The sequence below is a fragment of the Phalacrocorax aristotelis genome, chromosome 2 (genome assembly GCF_949628215.1).
Source record: "Phalacrocorax aristotelis chromosome 2, bGulAri2.1, whole genome shotgun sequence".
NCBI lineage: Eukaryota > Metazoa > Chordata > Aves > Suliformes > Phalacrocoracidae > Phalacrocorax > Phalacrocorax aristotelis.
This window is the reverse complement of record NC_134277.1, coordinates 153741664-153764190: the sequence shown is the minus strand read 5'-3', so window position 1 is coordinate 153764190 and position 22527 is coordinate 153741664. Positions and strand designations below refer to the sequence as shown.

General features: G+C 40.4%; 1 protein-coding gene and 1 long non-coding RNA gene across 7 annotated transcripts in view; one reads left to right on the top strand and one right to left on the bottom strand.

Moving 5' to 3' along the window:
• Nucleotides 1–1826: 1826 nt before the first annotated feature.
• DEPTOR (DEP domain containing MTOR interacting protein) overlaps nt 1827–22527 on the bottom strand; it is a 75459-nt gene continuing 54758 nt past the window's right edge. For 4 of the 6 annotated variants that reach the window (XM_075085684.1, XM_075085683.1, XM_075085689.1 and 1 more), the window contains one exon: nt 1827–3403. In XM_075085684.1, coding sequence (XP_074941785.1) covers nt 3275–3403 — 129 coding nt within the window. In that variant the 3' untranslated portion in view covers nt 1827–3274. Of the gene's footprint in view, nt 3404–19753; nt 20294–22527 lie in introns of those variants that run through there. The other 2 variants (XM_075085688.1, XM_075085687.1) reach the window with 1 other exon arrangement.
• On the top strand, nt 20734–22232 carry LOC142053682 (uncharacterized). Its single transcript, XR_012659298.1, has 3 exons — nt 20734–20825; nt 21776–21821; nt 22161–22232. It is a non-coding gene; the product is annotated as an uncharacterized LOC142053682 (long non-coding RNA).

The following is a 22527-nucleotide window of genomic DNA, read 5'->3' as shown; positions in this document are numbered from 1 at the left end:
AGGACAGTAGGACAGACTCACTGGTATTGCAGATCCTGCTATGACACCACTATGTTTTTTTGATGCTGACAATTTTATTTTCAGCTTCTATTGAGACCTAAAATGCAGACAATTGAATTCTGACACACTTGAAGTGGATTATTGCATTATTTCATGAATGAAATGCCTTCCATGGGACTAGCTGTGGAACTGGTTGTGTTCAATAGTACACACATTATTTGATCTTGATAAAGGTAATCAAAGGTATGTATCTCGAAGGAAATATGACAGAAGAAAAATAGGAGAAATATGGCACTGAATTAAGGCTCCAATTAGCTTAACTGCTACTTGAATTTAATTAACTATTATGTTGCTTGAAGATGTTGTACAAAGATTTATTAGAGGATCTCACAAGATCTATAGTAACAAAAATGTGATCACATAGAGAGTGAATCTTACAAAAATGCCTGTCTTTCTAATGAAGTTATTACTGCTGATGCCAAAGGTTTTTTCCTCTCTGGTTTCTTGCGTCAGTCCACGCTGTTATATTAATGCATACCTTGAAATGCCTCACTTCTGTGAATAATCTTACATTTCCCCTGGAACTTTGCAGGAACCAAGGTGCTCTGTTATATTCAAAATTCTATGCCCTCTGAAGTGCATGAGAGTTTGACAGGGACTCCTATGGGATGTCGCGGAGGGTGTGTATCACTATGTGCAGACAAGCTGCAATTTAATTGGAAATTATACATTTCATAGCTTAATTGTTAACTTTGCATCCTTTTTTCCAAAATACAAAAATTTCACTGCAGAGATAATTTGAATACCTTTGTCACACTGAAGAGGGAAAGAATTAATTAAATTCCGGATTGCAAATCAAGATGAGAACACAATATAGAAATCCCCATTAAACAGCAGGCAAGTAATGGTGCTCAAATTGTGATAGACTAATGTATCTTGCAAATGAAAATGCCATCTCCAATCTGTAACATAATGATATGCACAGATTTCTCCCTGCCCCCATCCCCACTCTTTTTGCTCAATTCTAAAGTGCACTCTGTAATGCATTATTAAGCTAAATTCTGACCCAGTTTCTTAATTATTTGTAAGCTACAGGAACTTGTAGCAGAATATTAACTAAGGCAAGAGATGTAAGACAGTAGAATCCACGATGGCATTAGAGAGAATCATTAGCATTTTGCTAAGAAAATTCTTGACATTTTTAATGTTCAACCTAGCATAACATGTAGAATTTATATTTTAAAGCCGCACAAAATACCTACCAACTAAGTCACCAAAACAACCCAGGCAAAAGAGAAAAGAAAACAGAAGAATTTGGGGAAGCATTCCTGGATTCACAAAGTCAAAAACCTGTAGCATACTGACACATTTCTGGGACAACACAATTTATTCCAACTGTTCTTAGTGGATACCATCAACAGTTGTTATAGTCTCATATAACATTAAGTTCTGAACAATTTACCTTAGAAGACTTCTAGAATATAATCTGCTATGGGTTATATATGTGTACCAACATTTTTTGGGGTAGAAGAGGGATAAACAACCATCATATTAAATGGCACTTTGGAAGAGTCTTCCAGACGCTTTTGTGCCTGGCTAGCATCAGGTTAGCAGTTGCCGTTTTATACCTCCCTGCCCTGCTGCCTATTAGTGGAATATGAGAAGTTTTCATGGTGAAAAATCCACCAGGGATATACTGTATCAGAACCAAAGAATACATGGACTTCTACCTACAAAGCTGCAGGCATGTGTGATTTTGAAGACTTGATGTACCTCTGATGTAAAAGTAGTCAAGTGAGTGAAAAACATACTGCAAGCGCAATGTATTTAGTGAGAACAATTTTTAATATAAAATATATTCCAAAATTATTTGAGGAAAAAATACTTTCCCCGCCCCATAATTGAAGGATTTGTGGTATGCTTATATAGAAAGTCAAGCTTTAATTGAAAATTTTAGACAGCAGAGAAAGTCTGCAATATATATTTATAATTTTGTGGACAAAGATGTATGTATTCAGTTCAAATATCAAAGAAAACCCATGCAATCCAACTACCATCGAGCTGAGGAGTCACCTAACTCAGCAGAATAGGGCATTTGTATATACATTTTTAGGAAAGATTTGTTTCATGAATTCATCAGTGAAGAAATCCTACTGTTTGACAAAGAGTCAGTTAAATACAATGTTTTATTAGTAATAGTGTCAAATGCAACTCGTGGCAAGTCTGTAGTTTGCAAAACATTTGATGATTGGAAAGTGCTAACAAGCTTAATGTACATTCAAGTACATTGCTTCAATTTGAAGTTCAATTGAAGCTCTCTGCTGGAGCATCTAGATGTACCACTGCTAATGCTAAGACTGTGATTTTCCCACTTCAACCCACCGAATTATCTTCTTCTAGGAATAAAGGTGTCTAAAATTTTGCAAAGTGACAAATGACAAGATGGAGACACCTTTCCTTTACATAAAAGGAACAAAAAATATCAAGGCTTTATATTTGAGCACCTAAACCAGTGTGTAGGAATATAAACAAATTTTTAAAGGCCAGATTTTGCAAAAGGACTGCATGCTTTTCCATTTTCATGGTCTTACATTTTTCATTCTAGAAAAATCTGTCAAAACCAAACATTTGACCCATTTGATCAAACTGAAACATTCGACCCAATTGGTCAAACCCAAACATTCATACCAGAGTATTCCCTACAGAGAATTAACACAATTTTTTTCATGCATTTGCAGTTCATTTGTGTTTGACTGCAATCAAGCCAGCATTTAGTCAGCTGTCCCTTGGCCCAAGGAGAGAGCAACTGCAGCAGCACATGCTCCTGGGACAAAGCTGGACACCAGGAGGATGTTTACCAACATAAATATGTCATGCAAACCATCTGTGACATCCTGACCCCACAGTATTTGGTTCTTTCATCTCCTGAAGCGCTTTGATCCAGCGGCAGCCTGTGAGGAAGTCTGCACGGCCTTTTAGGTGGGAAGCCATTCTAACCGATGTAGACATGGCTCGACAGACAACCTAAAGGCCTTAACCATGTCTCCATCAGGCAAAGAAAAGTCCCTAGTGAGAATATGCTGGTATCAATTGTTCACTTCTTAGCATAATCACCAGTGCTATTATTGTTAAATGAAAGAGACTCCCCCCTCCCCTAAAAGCAAAACCATATCTATTTAGACACACAGCAATGTCCTGCCTCCTTGTGTCATGCCGCTCCACGGTCGTCGCTATTTCTCTCACAAAAATGTCCAGCAAGAGGTTTTTTTCCTTCTCAGGACTCTATTTCTTCCATCACTTCCATCACAATCGTTCGAGGGCCTGTCAGGATGAGGTTGCTCACTGTCCTGTAGTCCACGTGGAGGACATTGAGGCCGTTGACAGAGACGACAAATTGGCAAACCTAAGGAGAAACGCAAGCAGCAGATTTTTTTGGTAACGTTATTTACACAGAGGTACTATGAACTCCTGGGCATGCAAAACCTCTAGAACGCTTCATACCAGCTCATTCAGCACTCTTAAGAAAAACACATTCCCTAGAATTAATCTGTCAAGTTAATTTTACGTAAAATTTTTTAAATGTCACTTCAACTTTCAAATCTGTAGAATTTTGAAGTCCTACATCAATTGTTTTTTCTTATAACAACAATGATGTTTTCTGGTATCAGTGGTGCTTTGCAAATAACATGGGATGAGACAGCTCTGGCCATTGCAAAGAGCCTGTTATCCTTAGTTTGTCTTAAACACTTCCATAGAAACTATTCTCAACAGCTCTTGGTAGCTACAGTAAAAATATCCACCGTGTTTCCAGGCTTAGGGCAAGGCCTGGATGATGACTTAGTGCCAGAACATCCACTGGTATAACATGAACCCAAAGGATGGAAGATGAAGTCAGTACTAGGATGGATTAAAATGTCACTGCCATTTCAGGAGATATTCCTACACAGATTTAGTTCTTTTTACTTTTTGTGTGAACAGTTTTTGGTTTTCTTCAGCAAGTATGGCTCATTAATTAATTTCAAATATGCTAATGTTTTGTTTTTAAAAGCCATAACAAATTCAAACGTTGAAAGTCTTGTATCATCAGAGGCCAATTTCTGTCCAAAAAGTCTTGATAGTAATATGCAAACCAATGCCACTGTATGTCTTAAAAGAGTTAATCAGTGAATAACTCACATCAACATTGTAAAAAACTGATGAGGAAAAAAAAGATAACAATACTGATTCCTCAAAAATATTAAGCCTTCTCTGTATCTAATCATAATATTACAGTATTTGGTAAAAAGGCTGAAAATATGTAGTGTCTAGGTCTGTGTTTTTAATGATAAAAACATGGAACCTAAAGCAACAATAATTTCATCCTGATGTTTCAATGAAAACAATACATTCACCAGAAGGTTACCTTACTTGTAACTGATCTTGAGGTTGTATGAAAAAAGCTATGCGGCGAGTATCACTAGAAATTTTCACACTTTATTTTATATTTTCACCTTTCCTATTTAGGCAGAAACACAAGACAGAAATGATTGCAGAGAGATGGGAAACAGCTCTGGTGTCTTCCATTGCTAGCTCTAAACCAGATTTTCTTGCAAGCCAAGCCATTTAACTTTTGTGCATCTGCTACCTTCCCTCTCAAGTAAAATGTGTGGAGAAACTAAATTAATATTTGTGCAAAATGTACAGAATGTAGCTATCGATGTTGCATTTAAGGAAAATTATAGAGGAAACAAAGCCAATACTAAAATGTAACATTTAATCAAAAATGCAACTGTTTATTTCAATCCTTGCTCCTTAGAGCCTCTGTGCAGAAACAGCAGCAGCCCCTGAAGGGAGGGCAGACCTCTCTCTTGCACCTTACCCCTTCAAACTCAGAACTCCTCTGCAGAGCTGAAGATCCTGGAAGTCAGCCTTACTGGTAGCCTGAAAGCTCATCAAAGTATCGCAGTCAGCAATACCTCCTAGCCAACTTCCATGGCAGTATGGATGTGCCTTTGCTGTACATTCATATGCTATATTTCAGCTTCAAGTAACATTAGCAAAACGGTTCAGCTTTTACATGCAGACAAAGCCTTCTGAATTCTAAGGATTTTGGTTGAAAATGTAACCCATCTCTGCAGTGCACCTCAATTAGTATTTAAGAGGCATGTCTATTTATTTAGCTTAAAATGTAGATTTTTGCAGTATCTATATGTCTCTCAACTCCCAGCAGTATTTCCTAATGCTTTCTATGGCTCTCCAAGATTGTATCAAGTTTTACTGAATTATAGCTCTGGCTCCAGAATAATATTTGGGTTGATTTAAAACAGACCTGCAGAAATAACATTGTCTCCTCTGGCTTAATGCAGTTTTTGGAAGTTGAATGGCTGACGTTTGTTTTACTGCTGCATATTCTGACTTCTTGGGTTACTGGAATCCCATTGCATGGGACTCATATTTGGCCTGGGACAGGCATGCAAGCGATAGATAAATCTGCATGCCAGATCATGTCAGGGGCATTCGGGGGCCTCCGGGGAACATCCCTGGCAGAGGAACAGAATTTCCAGACCAGCCAGCCACTCCCACCGGGGCTGCAATGGTGTAAATGCAGATGGTACAGGCATCACAGTAGTGATCAGCAATCTGGATGCCAAGAGTGAATTTCTTACGCAAAAGACAGGAGTTGACATGTCTGCATTATCCATGTGTTTGTTTTAATGTATGCCCTTGCGAGTACTATTAATCAGCAATACATACAGGCTGAGAACAGTCCCCTGCATGCTGTCCTTTGCACTGGATCCAAATGGCTTATTAGTTTCACCATTTCTAGTGGGTAGGATTAGATGCAAAAAGTCCACCCAAGCCAGATGAGAGGACAAATATAGAGGAAGACAAGGCACAGAGGAGAGTACTTTCCTCAAATTGCATGGAAAGAGCTGTGAGAAGCAGGAGATGATAACAAACAGCTAGTCGCCCTGGGAGCAGAAAGCTTTCTATATGGCCATTGCTTGGCTAGTGCCCCCAAGGGCTGAGTCTCTGCAAGTTCCAGATCTCGATCCCTGAGGGATAAAGAAATGTAAAGCCATTTGCTGTGTCCTCCAGTCCTGATGAGGGGAGAGAGGTTTTCACAGTCCTGAGTCCTTCGGTATGCTGAGTGCCCTCGACTCACCCTGTTTTGTTCTCCCCACCTCAGTTTTCCAACCAGAGCACCAGCCAGCAAGGGGAAATGAAATGCAGCACTGCTTCGTGCATTTTGGCCATCATCAGTCCTGCCCCAAACAAGTCGACATCGTGCATTGCTCTCTTGGTGGAGTTACAAAATGAGTGAGAGCAAGTGAGTACCCACAAACCAGCCCTGACTGAGTGCATCAACCCATATCTTATTATCGCAGGACAGGTTTACAAAATCACGATGATTTAATGTTACATTTATAAAAACACATTTCAAAAAGCTGTAAGTGCTCAGCTCACAGCTACAGACGTTAAGGGCTTTGTAACTGTAAACATGTAAAATTTCTCTGATGGTTTCCCCACATCAGTAACTATAATAGATAATAAACTAAAGTTAAAAGAGCCTCAAAGAGCCTTTTATTGCTCATTTCCTCATAGCTCTCCAAGGAGCTTGACAGGAGATAAGCATCCATTTTTATCCCTCAGACTTCAAGAAATGACAAAGCCCAGAACAAATTCCGCCCATTTTGTTGGTCAGGATGTGGCGATCTAAAAACCACAGAAGCAATAACAGTTAAATAAAGTAACACTGAAATGAAAAGACTCCCTTAGTTAATTTCAAATATTTAAATGTTACAGTAATAAACATTTATTGTTAAGTATTTGAATGTCTCACCCTGGCATACAGCAGCCCACAGAAGTAGGGACAGCAGAAAAGGCACCTCTGTCTTTCTGCAGGTTTTCACTGGCACATATAGAAGATTTAACCAATTCCAGGTGTTCCCATGAAAAGGAAAACTTCAACTTTGAGCTTACATTTGAACAGAAAGGATCTGGGACTCCATCACTTAAAGAAGTTAGCAAAGACTTCTCATGCCATTTATCATGCCATTTATCATAAAACTGAAGATGGGAAGAAGAGGAATTAGAATTAGTTACCATAACATTTAATGACCAAAAATAGGATTGTGCTGTCCTTGCAGTTGTACAACCTTTCCTCCCCCTCACTGGTTGTTCCTCTTCCCTCCACGGCAAGCTTTGGCTGCCGGCCCCTCCTCGGTCTTGCCAAGCTGCCCTGGACATGTACATCCACACCCCCTGATTTTCCTGCTGGGAGAACTGCCTGCCAGCCAAACCCAAGCCCCGCTCCCTCGCAGAGGGCTGCTTGCACCAGGGCCGGATGGCTGAGCCGGTGTTGATCAGGGCCTGCGGTGAGGATGACTGCGGGATGCACCCAAGGGATATCAGAGACTGGCTGCAAGCATGGGCATGGAATGGCACAACTACCTTAAAGCCAATTATTGAACAAAAACATTGTGTACCTGCATTCTTACTTGGTGTTCTGTCTCAGGATGACCTTAATGTTTATGAATGCTACAGAAATATTATTTGAGGATAGGTAGTTTGTCTAGGTCTTTGGTTATTCAGGTGCTGTCTGCGCTGCAGTCACCTGTCCTTGTGGAGGACGCCTTGCTTGCTGGACTTTTTTCAATGTAATATATTTTAAAAAAATCCTTTAAAAATTTCCTTTCTTCTTCTACGCACACTTTTTAGAAGGGTGTTGTGAAAGATCGTGAAGAGCTGGAAATTCCCACTGCAGATTTTGGCTTCAGTAATGACTGCAAAGTTCTTTAGGACAGCCCTAAAAAAGCATTTAAATTTACAGGTGCAGTGAGTGCAACCGTTCATCACTGGTCACGAAGCAAGTAACAGCTATGCCGAGTCAACAGATAACAGATCTCAAAGCAGTAGGATAAGACCATGATTACACAGTTACTTTAATTTGACATAAATTTTAAAAAAAGCTTGAGATGAAGAGGAACTCAAATGCCCGTGCCAGCATACAGGAGGCAGCGTGGCTGGGGGACTGCCCTTCTCTATGGCAGCAAATCTATGCACCCCATTTCAGCGGCTGTGGGTTAAGGCTTTAATTCTCAATGGATTTATCATTTACATTTCAGTGTCAGGATCAGTGTCAGAATCCACTCTGCTGTTGTTTTTTTTGCTAACTTATCTTCAAGAGAGTATAAACACTCTTACAAATACAGATCAAATAGGTACCAAAGAAATCAATGTTACCAAACAGAACGCAGGCTTGAAATTCCTGAATACAAAGCTAGATTATGCAATGAGACATTAATGATAGTGGTAAAAACACTGATTTTCGGTAGTACTGATATTTTACCCAATTATCTGGGCAGTAAAGGGACCATTCAGGGTCTAAGACTGCAAAGCACAGTCTCTACCAGCACACTTGAGTTTTCTCCTCCAACAGCACCAAGGACAACCAAACAGCAAGGTTTTCATAGGCTGTTTGACACTTACAGGTGTTCTCGCATCAGATGCTAACAGCATAAAGAGATGCTGAACACATTGCCACCAAATAATTTCCATTGAAAATTACTGTACATGTGGCAATTGCATGAAGGAAAATCTTAGAAAACGCTGGAGAGTAAGAATGAAATCCAGCCTTGCACTAATTTTTTGCTCCAGAGCAGCCAGGATTTCACCCCTGGACTCTGCACAGATCTGAAACAGATTTCTAGCAGCTGGCAGCTCAAACCGCAGCCGTGCCTTGCTGCAAAGCGGATTCTTTTGAAACCAAGGTACTTCAAAAGTTATTAGCACATTGCACAGAAACAAGCAGTTGTTGGGAAAGCTGTGTGCAAATTAGGGCTGGCTCAGTCATCCACCGTGAAACAGACTGGATTTAACCCTTTGCTCTGTTCATAATTTGTATGCACACTGGTTTACGTACATTGGATAGTTTATGACATGGTCCCTTGACTATTATTGCTTCTTGTCATCTCATGTGATGCCAAAGTCACACAGATAACTTTAAGACAAGCCATTCCCAAAATACGTGGAAAAATGTATTGGTTTCTTTTTTGGTCTTTTTTTTAAAACCTTTTTAACATCAAAGAGAAATTATGAATTCAGGCAAATATAGGAGTTATTTTCAGTCCTGGAAAGTTCTTCACCAATTTTCCTAAGACGTAAAATAAAAGCCTCTAAGCATAATTTCTTTCAGAGCTGTCTAAAGAAAAGTGTATTTTGACAATTTTACAGAATAAAATTGATACCAGCATTGACAATGTAACTATTTCAAGAAGAACGGTCCAATGTTAGTCTTTTTGCTTTGCTTCTCGCTAATGAAAATTAAAACGAAAGTCACTGCAGAAACAGCCTGCTTACATTTCTGTTACAGAGATACCCTCAATAATTACAAATAAATGCTTTTTTCATGTCCTACTAATCCTGCAGGGACAAGGATCAGCTGGCCAGATTGAATAGCTCAAGCTTACAATTGTTCCATTATGGTATTCTGACACACACTGTGATCTTCCAGAGGAAAGGTTCTTCACGTGTGGTTAGAAAACCACCTATTTTCTCTGTGTAATCTGTACGAGAGACCTGTGAGATCCTGATTTCTATTAAATACCAGGCCGTGCTGTCAGTAAGAACCCTTCTTTACAGACACCCATGCAAGTTGGGGCTGAAGGATTAACATTTTGCAATTGTCAGTTACCTGGAGATGTCTTTAGCAGAATACCCAACAAACCAAGCTCTTCACACGCTATAGATACTTTTTAAAACTCTGGGCCAGTTCTGAGATACAAAACTTACTGGCTGATTCCTGTGGTATGACCACAGCTCTCACCTGTGAAGGTTACTGAACTGCTGAAACCGAGAACGAAAAAGCAAATAAAAGATATTCTTTACCATTGCTTGCTTAAAAGGCAATATATCTGCTTTGGCTTTTCTTGTCCTGCTAACAGATTTCAGCAAAATTTGGAGAAGGATCAGGTGCTACAAGAATGTAACATCTGAAACACAGCTTTCCAGCCTTCAGCAAGGAGGAAGGGGACAGCCAAGCTTCCAACATTTTCAAGGAAGAGTTATGCTTCCAATGGGATTTCCCCCCGACATGCTTATCTGGGGATGCCGGGAACCGCTACTCCCATTCCCACCTCCCGAGCACCACTGCACTCTCAAGAAACAGATGGAAATGAAGGTGTCATTTTTTAAAATCTAATTTAAATATGAAATATGATGGAGTCGAGAAATGAGTGAAAGTAACTCTTATTCCCATCTAAGGCTGCTACTTTGTCACAGAGGTGCAAAAAATTATGCTGTTTCTACTTTTTATTGCAGTTACCATTTAAAAAGGAGCTCTTTACAAGTGGGTAACCACACAGGTTTGCCCTGCTCATTGCTAGATGTCTCTAATCAATCTTCCGAGCTAATTACCACGTCATCACCTTCTACCTCACACACCACGCCATGGGTTTGTACAAAAACCCTTCGTGACAACACCAGAGAATGAGGTTTCCCTCTCCTTAGGATGTAAAGAACGAATCTCACTTTTAAAAGAACGTGGTAAAAAAAGGTCTGTTTATTAAAACCTGGAGCAGTAACCTGATCTGGGACTCCACAGCCCTTTCTGCCAGCAGAAAGGGATACCCTCAGCCTGAATTGCCAAGGACTCTGTGGATCTGGATATCAAACTTCTTCCAAAGGGGTGGAGCATTCATAACAGGACTTGGTGCCTGCGCTCCCTGTCCCTTTGTGCTGGCTGTGGGGACTAATGCACCAAAGCCGGCACCACTCCCTTTTAATCTTGTGCCAGCAAAAATAAATAAATGAAAGGACTTGTCTCCAGGCAAAATAAGTTCCCTGATGTGCCTGGCATCGTTGGAGGAAGAAGGCAATAGATACATATCTGGTTGGAGGCAAAGGGAAAGAGGGAGGTGAAAAGGAGGTGAAGATAGGATCAACCTTTCTGGCAGCAGCTTACACTTATAACAGTAAACCGTAGCTTAAGTTTTCAGATCACTTGAAGTCCTAGTGAAATCAATGGCAAGATGGATGTTACGATAGAAGGAAGAAGTGCAGAGAAATCCAAGGCAGGAGAACAACGGTGGAGGAGGGAAGGCTCAGTGCTCAACTTCTTTCACTCCCTTACACACACAACATGCATTTATGCTGATAAAGGGGCCCTTCTATTTTAATAGGTAACCCATAGCCATAAAGCAGAGGAATCCCAGTGCTCAGCAAAGAGCCCAGGCCACAGAAATGCTGAACATGCTGCCACAGAAGAGCCTAAGACACAAGATTAAGCTCCTAAATAAAAGCAAACACAGGGAGCACTGAAGTATTTGCTCCCACTCTGCTAAGCTTTACATTGTCATGCTGGAATGAGGAAAAGAGATGAAAATCAGAGGTCCTAAAAGGTATGTTTCCAGTTAGGTTTCTACTTTTTTTTTTGTTATGAATTCATGCAATCTTGCTAGGATTAGTAAATCAAAGCTGAAACCTAACAATTCAAAACCTACTGCATGTTGCCAGAAGGTTAAAAAATCATGCAACGTCCTTTTCTACATAATTGAGGTTACTGGATGAAACAGAATAAATTGCAGCTGTGTGTTCAGCTCTGTAAATACCTCTAGCAAATGTGTAATTGGCTGTAGAGTGGGTGGTGTGGGAGTAGGCAAGTATCCAGGTCTTGCATAAACACAGAATTTTCTCTCTAGAGGGATGCATTTCTTGTTCAGCATTTACACCAGAGTTAAGCTGGCTCACTGTCCCACCGGTGGGCTAGAAGCTGGGTACCAGCAGAGCATGATCCAATGCATAGCAGAGAAAACCAACTCCATTTACAGAATTACAAATATAAGCGTGTAATTCTGGGTCTCTGTCTTGATCTGTGGCTGTGGTCTGGTATGGTTGGTTTGTCTGAGCAAGGCTTCATTACATGCTTTCATTGCATATATTCATTACATACTTTTTTTTTAAAAAGGAGCTGAATTTTCTATAGTATTACAGATTTATTGGTCTTTAACTGAAAAAAAATTAAACATCATAATACAAAACCTACATAATATAAAAAGTTAATAAATACATCCAATAAAATAATATATATTTTATAACATAATATAATGAGTCACAAAATATAAAATTAAGTAATAGATTCTCAGAGGGCCTCTCTATAGATTCAGATAGTCTCTCCTTCCCTCTCTCCCCACTGCTGGCAGGAATCAATGGGAATTTCAGTCTTTTTTTGTCACTGGGAATAGAATGAAACCATTGCTGTGCAAAATCCACAAATAGAGGGGGAAAAGAGCTGACCTAATAGCCCATGAGAACAATTCTTGTTTTGGGGGCGGGCAGCTTTTGGTCTGCACGCAAGTCTCGGCTCTGCAGCGGCAGAGTTTTCCCAACAGATTGAGCAGTCAGACAAACGCCGACATGGCAAATGGGAAGTACTCATGTAGGTAAATTAAAGCTATCTATAGATACCTGGAGGGTAATAACAGTAAGGACCCAATACCCTGAAATGCAAACCTTCCGTGAACAGGGAATAGGGAAATATAGGTCACTGCTTCTCATGGCCCTAATTGGGAATTGGTGTGTAAAATGACTGACTTAATCTGAGTCCCAGTGAGAAATACCCACAGGTAAAGCTGAGCTGGGCTGGGCCACGTCAGGAAAGCAAACCCGTGACTATATGCCTAACTTTATAACCATTTTTATTGTATACTGCAATTTGATACCTACCACAGAACAGCTCTGAAAATGATAAATAACTCGTATGGCTAAAGGTGGCCCTAGGTGAAATACTGCATCAGTCGCAGAAGAACATGGAGTCTTAGCTTAGAAATAATGTCTTTATGCTTGACCTTTTAGTATTTTTTTTCTTGGTATACCTATACCTAAACTAGAGTTGCTAAAAGAAAAACACACATAATGAATAAAGAACTTAAAAACTGTAAGTCAGTGTACTTACCAGATCAAATATAATTAGGCTAAACTAAGTAAATGTAGTTCGTTTACAGCCCAAATTAGGGACCCTAAATAGTCCCTAAACCAGCTCAAAAAAGGGAGTTACAAGGGCAGTCAGATCTATGCAGGGCACCCTCAGCACCCTCTGGTATCAAGACTGTAACAAACAGGAACGGTCTGCGCCATTTGAGACAAACAGCTGCGCTCTGTTTGCACAGACAAAAGTGCAATTGTTTCACCATGTGTTTGACTAGCTAAACAGAGCCTTGGCTTTAATGCAACATGTTTCCCGAATCATTTGCTTATATCATGAAAGGAAGCCAGCCTGTGTCTTGAGCAGCAACAAGAAAAGACACAGAAAAGTGCAGGGAAGGGTCTGCAAAGTAGGCAGCCAGGGAGCGGCAGCATCCCCAGAGTGCTCGGTGCAGAGAGCTGCGGTAGCTGCGATGCTGTAAACCCAACAGCATCTGAGGAACCCTTCAAGGGTTCAAGTGAAATGGATATTGCAACTAACCTAATAATACAATATGCTTTTAATCCTCAGTTGAGAGCAAAAGCAGTTCAAAATGCTAGCATTTTGCTGTACTGGCCTCTAATATTTTTGTCCTTTATATAGACACTTGGGATATTCTTTTTAAGGTTTCAGCCATTCTGCAGCAATCCAGCAGTGGGATACGTTTTTCAGACGACAGTCCTCTCTTTAGAGAGCCTGGACTACCTAAGAGTGAGCTGCAATAGCCTAAGAAAGCTCAAGCAAGGGTAAGACCCCAGCTGTTCCGGCTGGCATTAAATCTCACCGTTCAATGGGCTATAGACCACGCTGGAATTTGGAAGCTGTATCAAAACACAAGCACGGCCCTGTTTTACAGTGCAGCTGAAACCAAGACTGCTTTCTCTCCTTCTGAATGGCTACAGCTGTAAGACTTCAGAAACAATCAAGAAAGCACTTTCATAAATGCAGGGTGTTCAGATATCTGGGTTATCCTGCCATAAAACACCACTTACTGCAAAAGAATTCTTAAACCGACTTTTTATTAAAATGGTGTGACCAAATTTAAAAAACCCACTGACCTCCAATTACAAACCTGCAGGCAATTTTTTTTTCTGAATTGTACTTGCTACTGATGAGAAGGAGCCAGCGCAGAGACACAAGTACAGAAGGTCACTTGTTGCCCAACAGCATTTTAGGTGACTGGCCCACAAACAAAGTCAATTCTAATGTCAACTACACTGCTGTAAATACAGAAGAGTGAGCTCTGAGGTATTACGAAACTTTCTGTATTTGCATAAGGTTTCAGTTGTTGTAAAGACGAAAAAAAAAGTTATTTTATTGCCTGGTAAAACACTCTCTCTGTTAAAAGAGTCTTTAGAAAAAACCACAGTTATTGGAAATGTTATACCCTTTCTGCAGGCCAAAATTGAGGTCTGGAATAAGCAAGTAAAACCTTGCTAAACCTGTATCCTATAAGTTTAGGGGGAAAAAAGAAAGAAATTCACTATTAAACGTGAAATTTATGCTCAAAAAGCTAAACCCACTCCGTTTATATTTTATGTAAGAATTCCCACTACCTTAACTCCTCTTCCATAGTGACTAACATGGGTCCTGTTGTTCAAAAATGGGACTGAAATTTTAAAAAGAAATTTTGTGTTTTCTTTCATGTGTGTAGTTTGTGGTTTACATCCTGCTGGAGTGACGTTTGAGCACTGTGCTGCCCATCTGCATGGGAGTGGATCTTTCCCACATTTTCTATACTTCAGGGGAGTGACTTTTCACACACAGAGTTTTGATTTCTTTATCATATAACAGTCCCTGACAGCCACAGCAAGTGCCTAGTCTCTAGTCCAGTATAAAGCTGGCTGATTTTTTTGAGAGATTTTTATGTCCACTGACTCAGAAAAACAGAAGCCCATGGTCCATTGAAGCAAGTGCAGTCCTGCACCCCATCTGCTTGGTGGTGACTATGCACTCAGAGGTATCTGCACAAGGGTGGAGTTCACTTAACCATCCAAAACAACTTCAACAGAAGTACTGGGGCTTCAGAAAAGAGGTCTTTAAAACAAACTGATCCTTAAACAATTATGTAGAGAAGGAAGCACGGCAAACCAAGGAAACAAGCAGACAAATGGAGATCCACCAAAAAAAGCAGGTATGCATGATGAAATTCTGACATGCCTGAAGACCATGGGAGCTTTATCATGGCTTTAAAAGAGCCAGAACATCATACTTAGAATCTAATGGCTTATTAGTGGAAAACAGAGAAAAACAGAGGAGAATTTTGGTAAAGACTAGCAGAGACTGGAGTTTGGTGGCACTGGGAATAGAAAGCCTCCACTCCCAGAACAGTTGCAACCTGGACAGGGACGTCAGGGTGGTATGTTACAAAGAAGGTATTTGGAGTTGATGCAAACACAAATTCCTTGTCAGGAGGAGGAGGATGGCTTAGCAAGCAGACAGTTGTACAGACTGAATTTAGAAACTCAGTGGAGCCTGTGCTGATGTAACATTGCTGCACAGGGTCTGGTAGGACCAGTCTGTAAATTAGGATCTACGTGTTGCTCTGAGGCTGGGAAACCTAGACCATATGCCCCAGGAAACACAAGGAAACTTTAGCAAACCTGGAGTTTTATTAATTTGTACTGGTATGAAAATAGATTTACTCATCAAACTCTTTGATTATGTCAGATTTATTGGCATCTTCCATCTGTCTAATCCCACAGCACTTTACAAGAATATATATTTTGGTAGGAAAACAGTCAGCATAGTTGCACGGAGTTTGTGACAGGGTAAGATAGAGAATCCAAATCCAAATTGAGGCTTCCCTGTGGCCACCATAGGGCAGGTTCCACCAGCAGGTCAGTGGTACAGTGTCTCCAAGATAGCCTCCTGTCACTCAGAGAGGTCCAACAATGATAGGACTTCTACCACGGCAGGGGAATAAAGCAGGCTGAGTAGCTGGTGCAGCATAGGGGCAGAAGAGAGACTGATTTGCAGCTATCTAATGCTGCACTGGGATTTCCACGATGAGGGGAAAGGGGGACTGCTGAGAAAGCTTTTAATGATTTCCGTCAACCCAGAGACACTGTGCTAATGCAAAGGATGATCAAGGCCATAAGGACTCTGTTGTTGCACTAGTAGTATTCTGTAATGAAAGCAAAGGAGAGATTTGCCAAACCTTGTCTCCTTTTGGCAACCAGACAAAGTTTTGGCAGTGACACACAATGCAGCTCCCAAAATCACATTTTCCTTCAGTATGAGAAGCCCCTAGTTGGTGAGAGGGCTGAATTCGCAAAACTCTGAGACAAGAGGAGATGGGTGCGATTCAGCCTGCTGCCCAGTACTCACAGAAACATGTTACTATCATAATTTTGATGGCAATAATCCCAGTATGGTTAGATCACCAGGGTTTTAGGGTAGGTCCAACCTATTAAAAAGTGGTAACAGGCCTCACTCTAAAAAATTTGGGAAGTACTTATTGAGGTTAATTAAACATACCCACCAGAAATGGAAACTTTGGGACAGTTAAGGGAGGCAGCACCGCAGCTCACCAGCAAACTCCTTGAGCAAATGATGACCTCAGACCCAAAAGAGGAGGCAGGCACAGAGTAGGAATACCCAGGAACAGATTCATGCATCGATGGGGAAAATATGGTGACTGCTATACATGCTGTTAAAGAGCTGTCAAGCACAACTAACCACTAATCCATTTTTCATGTCAATGGCAGAGTTGAGTATTTTCACATTCACAAATATTTGATCTCTTCCAACTTCTGTTGAATCATCATGTAACTAACACAGCTGCCCTACTAAATTTTTATTTGGAGTCTTTTAGAAAGATTTCTACTAAAGATCAAATGAAAAAACAAATAGCATCCACACTGTTGACCATTATGTTCTTACTATGCTCTTAACACATCCTCATGTGACAACCACTCTTCCTGAGCATGACTTACAAGATGTTCAAGGCTAATGGCTACCTGCCTCAGCTCACTCTCTCCAGTCTCTGTGATGGATAGCAGCACATCTGAGGTTCTGGTTACAGCTGCGTAAAGTGAAAGACAGAGCTACAACTTGTTTGAATTTTCTTTGGTTTTGTAAAACCAGACTTGATTTTATGGTAAAATACCAAATCTGATTTCTTAAAATTAGATTTCTCTAAAGTCATAGATGCTTGCTTACAGCTTCCACATTTCAATGGGGGAGAATGGACCTTTATGTTATAGTTTATAATTAAATACTACCAGAAAATGAGACACTTACTTACAGAGACATATTTGAAACTTAAATATACATCTATATTTGAGCCCTACAGTAGTGGCATTCATCGCAGGCAGGGCTATGCGCATTTAGCTGTGCTGCTTCTCTATTTATGGGCAAGCTATGAAAGCAGTTTGTCAGTGACATTTTTTGAGTGTTCACATTACCAAATACATTAATTCTGAATTCGCTCTAATGTAATTATCAAATTCAGCAGCAAGCTGATAAAACAGATAAAGGAAAATACCAACCTGCCTCAGTGTTTTCATGCTGTAATTGAAAACAGATGGCATCTCGTGTAATTTATGCTTTTCTACAATCAGTAACACATTGGTATAAGATAAGAATTCTAAGACTGAATTGCATCTGCTTCAACAACACCATATGCTAGTGCACAGTATAAATATTTATCCAAACCTACTCCGTCTTCTCATTTAAAGCTCAGTCACATGAGATAGTGAAAGAACCATTCGGATACCTTCAATTAGCACTGCAGCATCTCCCCAGTGCTTTAACAGGTTAGAGTTCCAGCAGCAAACACTGAAGGATCTTCCCTTTAAGCTTCATGGAGAGGCTTAAATGGAGGCACGTTTGTTGTGCCTCATCTATACAATATAAATCTTGATCTTCAAGCTCTTGCTAGGCTGCCTTCAGGAGTTAAGTTTCTCACTTATGATGTCCAAGCTTCTCTGTTTTTCCCACTATCCTGTAAAACACTGGAGACTGGCCACAGCCATAAATGGCTTGGGGAAATTGTTTTGGGTTTTTTTTGAAGATTCTTAGACTGGTTTATCTTGCTTGTCAAACAGTTAAGCAATGACCAGTTTTGAGGTCAGATTGGCAAGGACCATGGAGTAGGTTTTGCGTTTCTCTCCATCATGGGGTACATTCAACCTCCCGAGAATTTCACACTTCAAATGTCTTCTTATTGCAGAAATCGAAGGCATTGTCAATTCCTCTGATATCAAATGCTTTGGGGTTGGTTTTCCCCCCACTTGGCACCTTATAATGCATAGCTTTTAGTCCTTTACGTTACAAGCATGTAACATTTTGTGACTGTGGCAGTATTTGGACTCTGTGTAATAACCAGATAGGAGCAGTGTTCCTTTGGTTGCAGGCAGACTGAGCTTGATGACCTTGATGGACCTGACAGCAATCTGCTCCACGGTGGCTACTCAGTTACACTCGAGATTTGGCTCTTATTCTGCTAGTGAAACCATTTGAGAACACAGACCTGAAATAATCATTTGTGAATGTAGAAGACGACGGCACAGGCAGAAAATTTATGAGGCTGACCTCCTTCCTGTGCCAGCTTCTAAAGAGCAGGAGAGCAGAATCATGCTGAAATGATCGTGGCTGTATACTGTAATCTCCAAGCAGAGCTCAAAACAGAAGTGATTGGTTCCAGTGACCATGTGCAGTCCCCTAAACTCCCTGCTACTAACTGAAATGAAGAAGAACCAGAATAGGGTAGAAAAGCTGGAGTGGCCATTGGCAATTTGTACGACACAAGAACCTTAGGTGTAACAGCTACAGCTATGAATACTAATTTGCTCATAATCAGCTTAAGGAGACATACTTTTTAGCATTCTGCAAAGGTTAGAGCTGGGCACTGATTTCTTCAGCCAAAGGGAAAAACAGATAATCAGTAAAATGAGTGATTAATTTGTCTCTTTCACAAGCCTCATACTAAGCTAGGTCTGCTCGTTTTTTCACGCTTTGTTTCAATAATAATAACAATGTGTGATGCATAATTTAAGTCACTAGTTTGAAGTCAAGCTGTGTAACTTTTCAAAGAATACTTGTACCTTAAAACCAGAAATTAACGTACAGAATAAAACACTGAAAAAACGGGGAAAAGAGTTTTCCTGACAAAAACTGGCAATATTTAGCAGTGTCATCCAGAGAGACCTGAATTTTGCAACCAGTCGATACCGAATATTAAAGCAACCTAGGAACTTCAAAATCCTGCTGTTCCTGTCTTCCACTGCTGACAACAGCATGCAGCAAAACAGAGCTGCAAATAACTTAGAAGTATGCATTGCAACACTGACTCCTTTCATAGCCCCACGTAGCCTCCAGCAACCACTTGGTAATGCGCTTACAGCAACCACGCTCTTCACAACACTGTCACAGGCAACCACCCTTCAAAAAACCAGGTCTAAAAATACTTCAGTAAAGCTAATTGACAAGATATTTATTAAACTCTTTGCTCAGCTTCATACCTGAAACCTCAGATTGTAAATGGTAATCCTATTTACCAGCCCCAGAAGAGGTATCAAGACTTAAAGCCAAAACCATTATGCCCTCTCACACCTCTTCAGCAGACCATGTTAGTAGGGATTTTCTTGGAATTAAATGGTCTGAAAATTCCCCCAGAAGTGTGTGACGGAGACCCGTGCATCCCAGTCACCCACCGCCGTGACCACCACACAGCCACTGTGTATGGTCAGAGCTCTGTCCCAAGCTTATTGAGATTTCTACTGAGACTCCCAATTCAGAGTGCTTTGGAGCAGGCCAGGAACCCAGCCAAGGTCAGAGTGAAAGCAAGACACCACAAAGCCCTTCAGGTATGTTGAACGTGCAGTGTTTACTGCTTTATATAATACACAATAGAGTTTTAAGTGCACAAAGTGAGGTCCTACAATGAGATTATAGGCAGCAGTCCTCTCTCAACAATTTGTCCAGTGTAATGCAAAGACAGGAATATAGTGCTCTCCAAGAGAGATAAGTGCAAAATCACAAGCTTTACAAATAAAGACACTTCCAAAAACGATTACACTGGGTACATCTCCTTAGGAGGAAAAACCCTGCTGCTACTGCCAAGAACTTTTCTACAAACTGCAACACCAAGTCTTGGCTCTTCTTCAAATTCTTGCCCTTTTCATCATAGCCAACTTTCCTTGTTAGCGCTTCTTTGGTGTAGTGCTCAGAGCAACACTGGCAGACAAAAGCCTCTTGCACCAGCCCACCAGAAGTTACCGTGCCCAGTAGTCTATTTTTGAAGTGCTCCTCCTGCAGCTTCCACACAGGGGAAGGTTTATTTTCAAGGACCTGTCATCTAAAGCCTGTCACACGATTCCTTTAAGTTTGCCAGATTGAAGAGTTCTGTAAACAGATGGATTAAGTGACAAGATTTTAAAAAATTTCAAATACTGCACTATAATTTACATACCTATTGCCATGGGAACACCTCAACAAAACCCCTTATTTTCAAAGAAAACTGGCTTTTCTTCACCAGGGGCTAAAGGTATTCAGTGTTTCTGAAAATGGAGCGTCAATTTTGGTGTCTAAACAGGGACTCTACTAATACATGGCCATAATGTTTTATGTGCAATTCTGGTCTGAAAAGCAATTTTATATAAAGATAGCACCTTTGCAAATAATCAGCTACGTCCTTTGTGCAAATTCAAGGCAATATATCCCAGTTTTACTCATTAAAATACTGTTTGCTCCCCTCAGGACAGCAGACTATTTTACATTCTTATGTCTTGAATGGTTCAGGTAAACCTCTGTAAACCCATCAGAGACCATAAGCATGTGGAGAGCACGAATGGAAGACACAAAAGACATAATTTGGTACACAAAACCAGTTTCAGCGGTGAAATATGAAGGAACCCAGCTTAGCTGAAATGTCCTAGTAAGTAGTTGCAGGGCTGTCATCATGAAACGGTAAGTAAAAACAAACCAAATGTCCAGTATATTCAGTTCTAAGCTGTTGTGTTCAGAAGTGAAATCTGTAAGATCATACATATGATGCCACAGTGTTATTTTTATGAGTCAGGTTTCAGAACAGAACTACTTTATTGCTAGCTCTATATTAGGAGGTTAAAAGATGTTGTAAAGTACTAAACTCCCAAGTTCAGTATCTAAAACATACACATGAATAAATTAATTATTTTTAAATTTAAGCCCTTTAAATTTTAGGCAGGATTACTTTTCAAAAATTATACTCTTCATATGAAAATTTTAACTGTATATTATATTTAGGTATTGTATAAAGCATATACAAAATTCCAGCTCCCTCAGGAATCAAGCCATCTGCAGCAGGATGTGTCAGGGCGCTGCCTGCACCAACAGGCTCTGCAGCTGCCACTCCCCTTCCCAGGGGTTTGCCTGCCTGCACTCAGAACAAGCAAATGTTTCAAAGACGTTCTTAAAAGTGTCATGAAAAAACCCAGAAGCCAGAGAGAAGAAACTCCTGCAGCACTTTTGCTAAGGAGGGTGCCATGGCAGGTCTGGCATTGTGCGATGGGCAGGACGCACATCTCTCAAGTCGTGGCAATGCACACTGCCTCCAGCTTGGTGGGTGTGAATTACGGGTGAGAGACAGCTGAGGTGAGTGTGATGGGAAAGGGAAATAAACTGGAAGGCAGGACAAAATTCGCATCGAACTGGGCTGCATGTGGAATACATCTGAAACCTTAATGTGTGTTGTTACCATACAATAAAACATGACACAAGCTGATCATTTAATCTTTGTGTCTGGCCCAGCCTGGACACTGGAGTAGATGTAGCAGTGAGTTTCTCTTACTTGCTTTTATCTGTACTTGGCATAATGCTTTGCTTTTATTTTTCCCACTGTACAAGAGAGTGAGTAATTCAGACATATGCAGGACGTGATCCAAACCCGCAGGTAAGTCAATGGGCTCTGAATTAGAAGTACAAAAGCCTTCACATGGAATTTGTATTTATTTGTTCTTAAATCATGTATGAAAGTATTTAAACTCTTTATGAAATATGAAAGTACCACACATTCCTCATTCCAAAACATCTCAAATCTTAACTGCTTTACTGTGAACAAAGGGTTATGCTAGCTTGACTTTGAATAGGTATGTTTGACTTTGCCTCTTGCTACTGTCTTTCCAAGTCCTCTTTGGTGGACTTGGCAGTGCTAGCTTAACGGTTGGACTCAATTATCTTAAAGGTCTTTTCCAACCTAAATGATTCTATGACCTCTATGACTTCTATACAGGCCCGGTCCAGAAGCTGCATACCAACAACCACATAAATTGCAAAGCTCAGAGGAGGGAGGCTAAAATTGTGCAGAGCTGGAGAGAAATTGCAGAGAAAATAACAAAAAAAAACCCCACCCACAAACCCACAAAAAACCCCCAGTCACCAAAACCAGCCAACTAATCAACCAACAAAAATACCCAAAAAAGGGAAAAAGATCAAGAAAGCAACTTGGAAAGGATAAATTAATTTAACGTGAAAAAGGGACTTGAAGAATCTCAAGAACAGAAGAAAAGAAACAGGAAGGGATTGAAAGGCACCAGAACTTACGGTGTACAAATGCCTGAAACTGAGACAATCCTCAAGCCTGGAAACAAAAGCAGCTC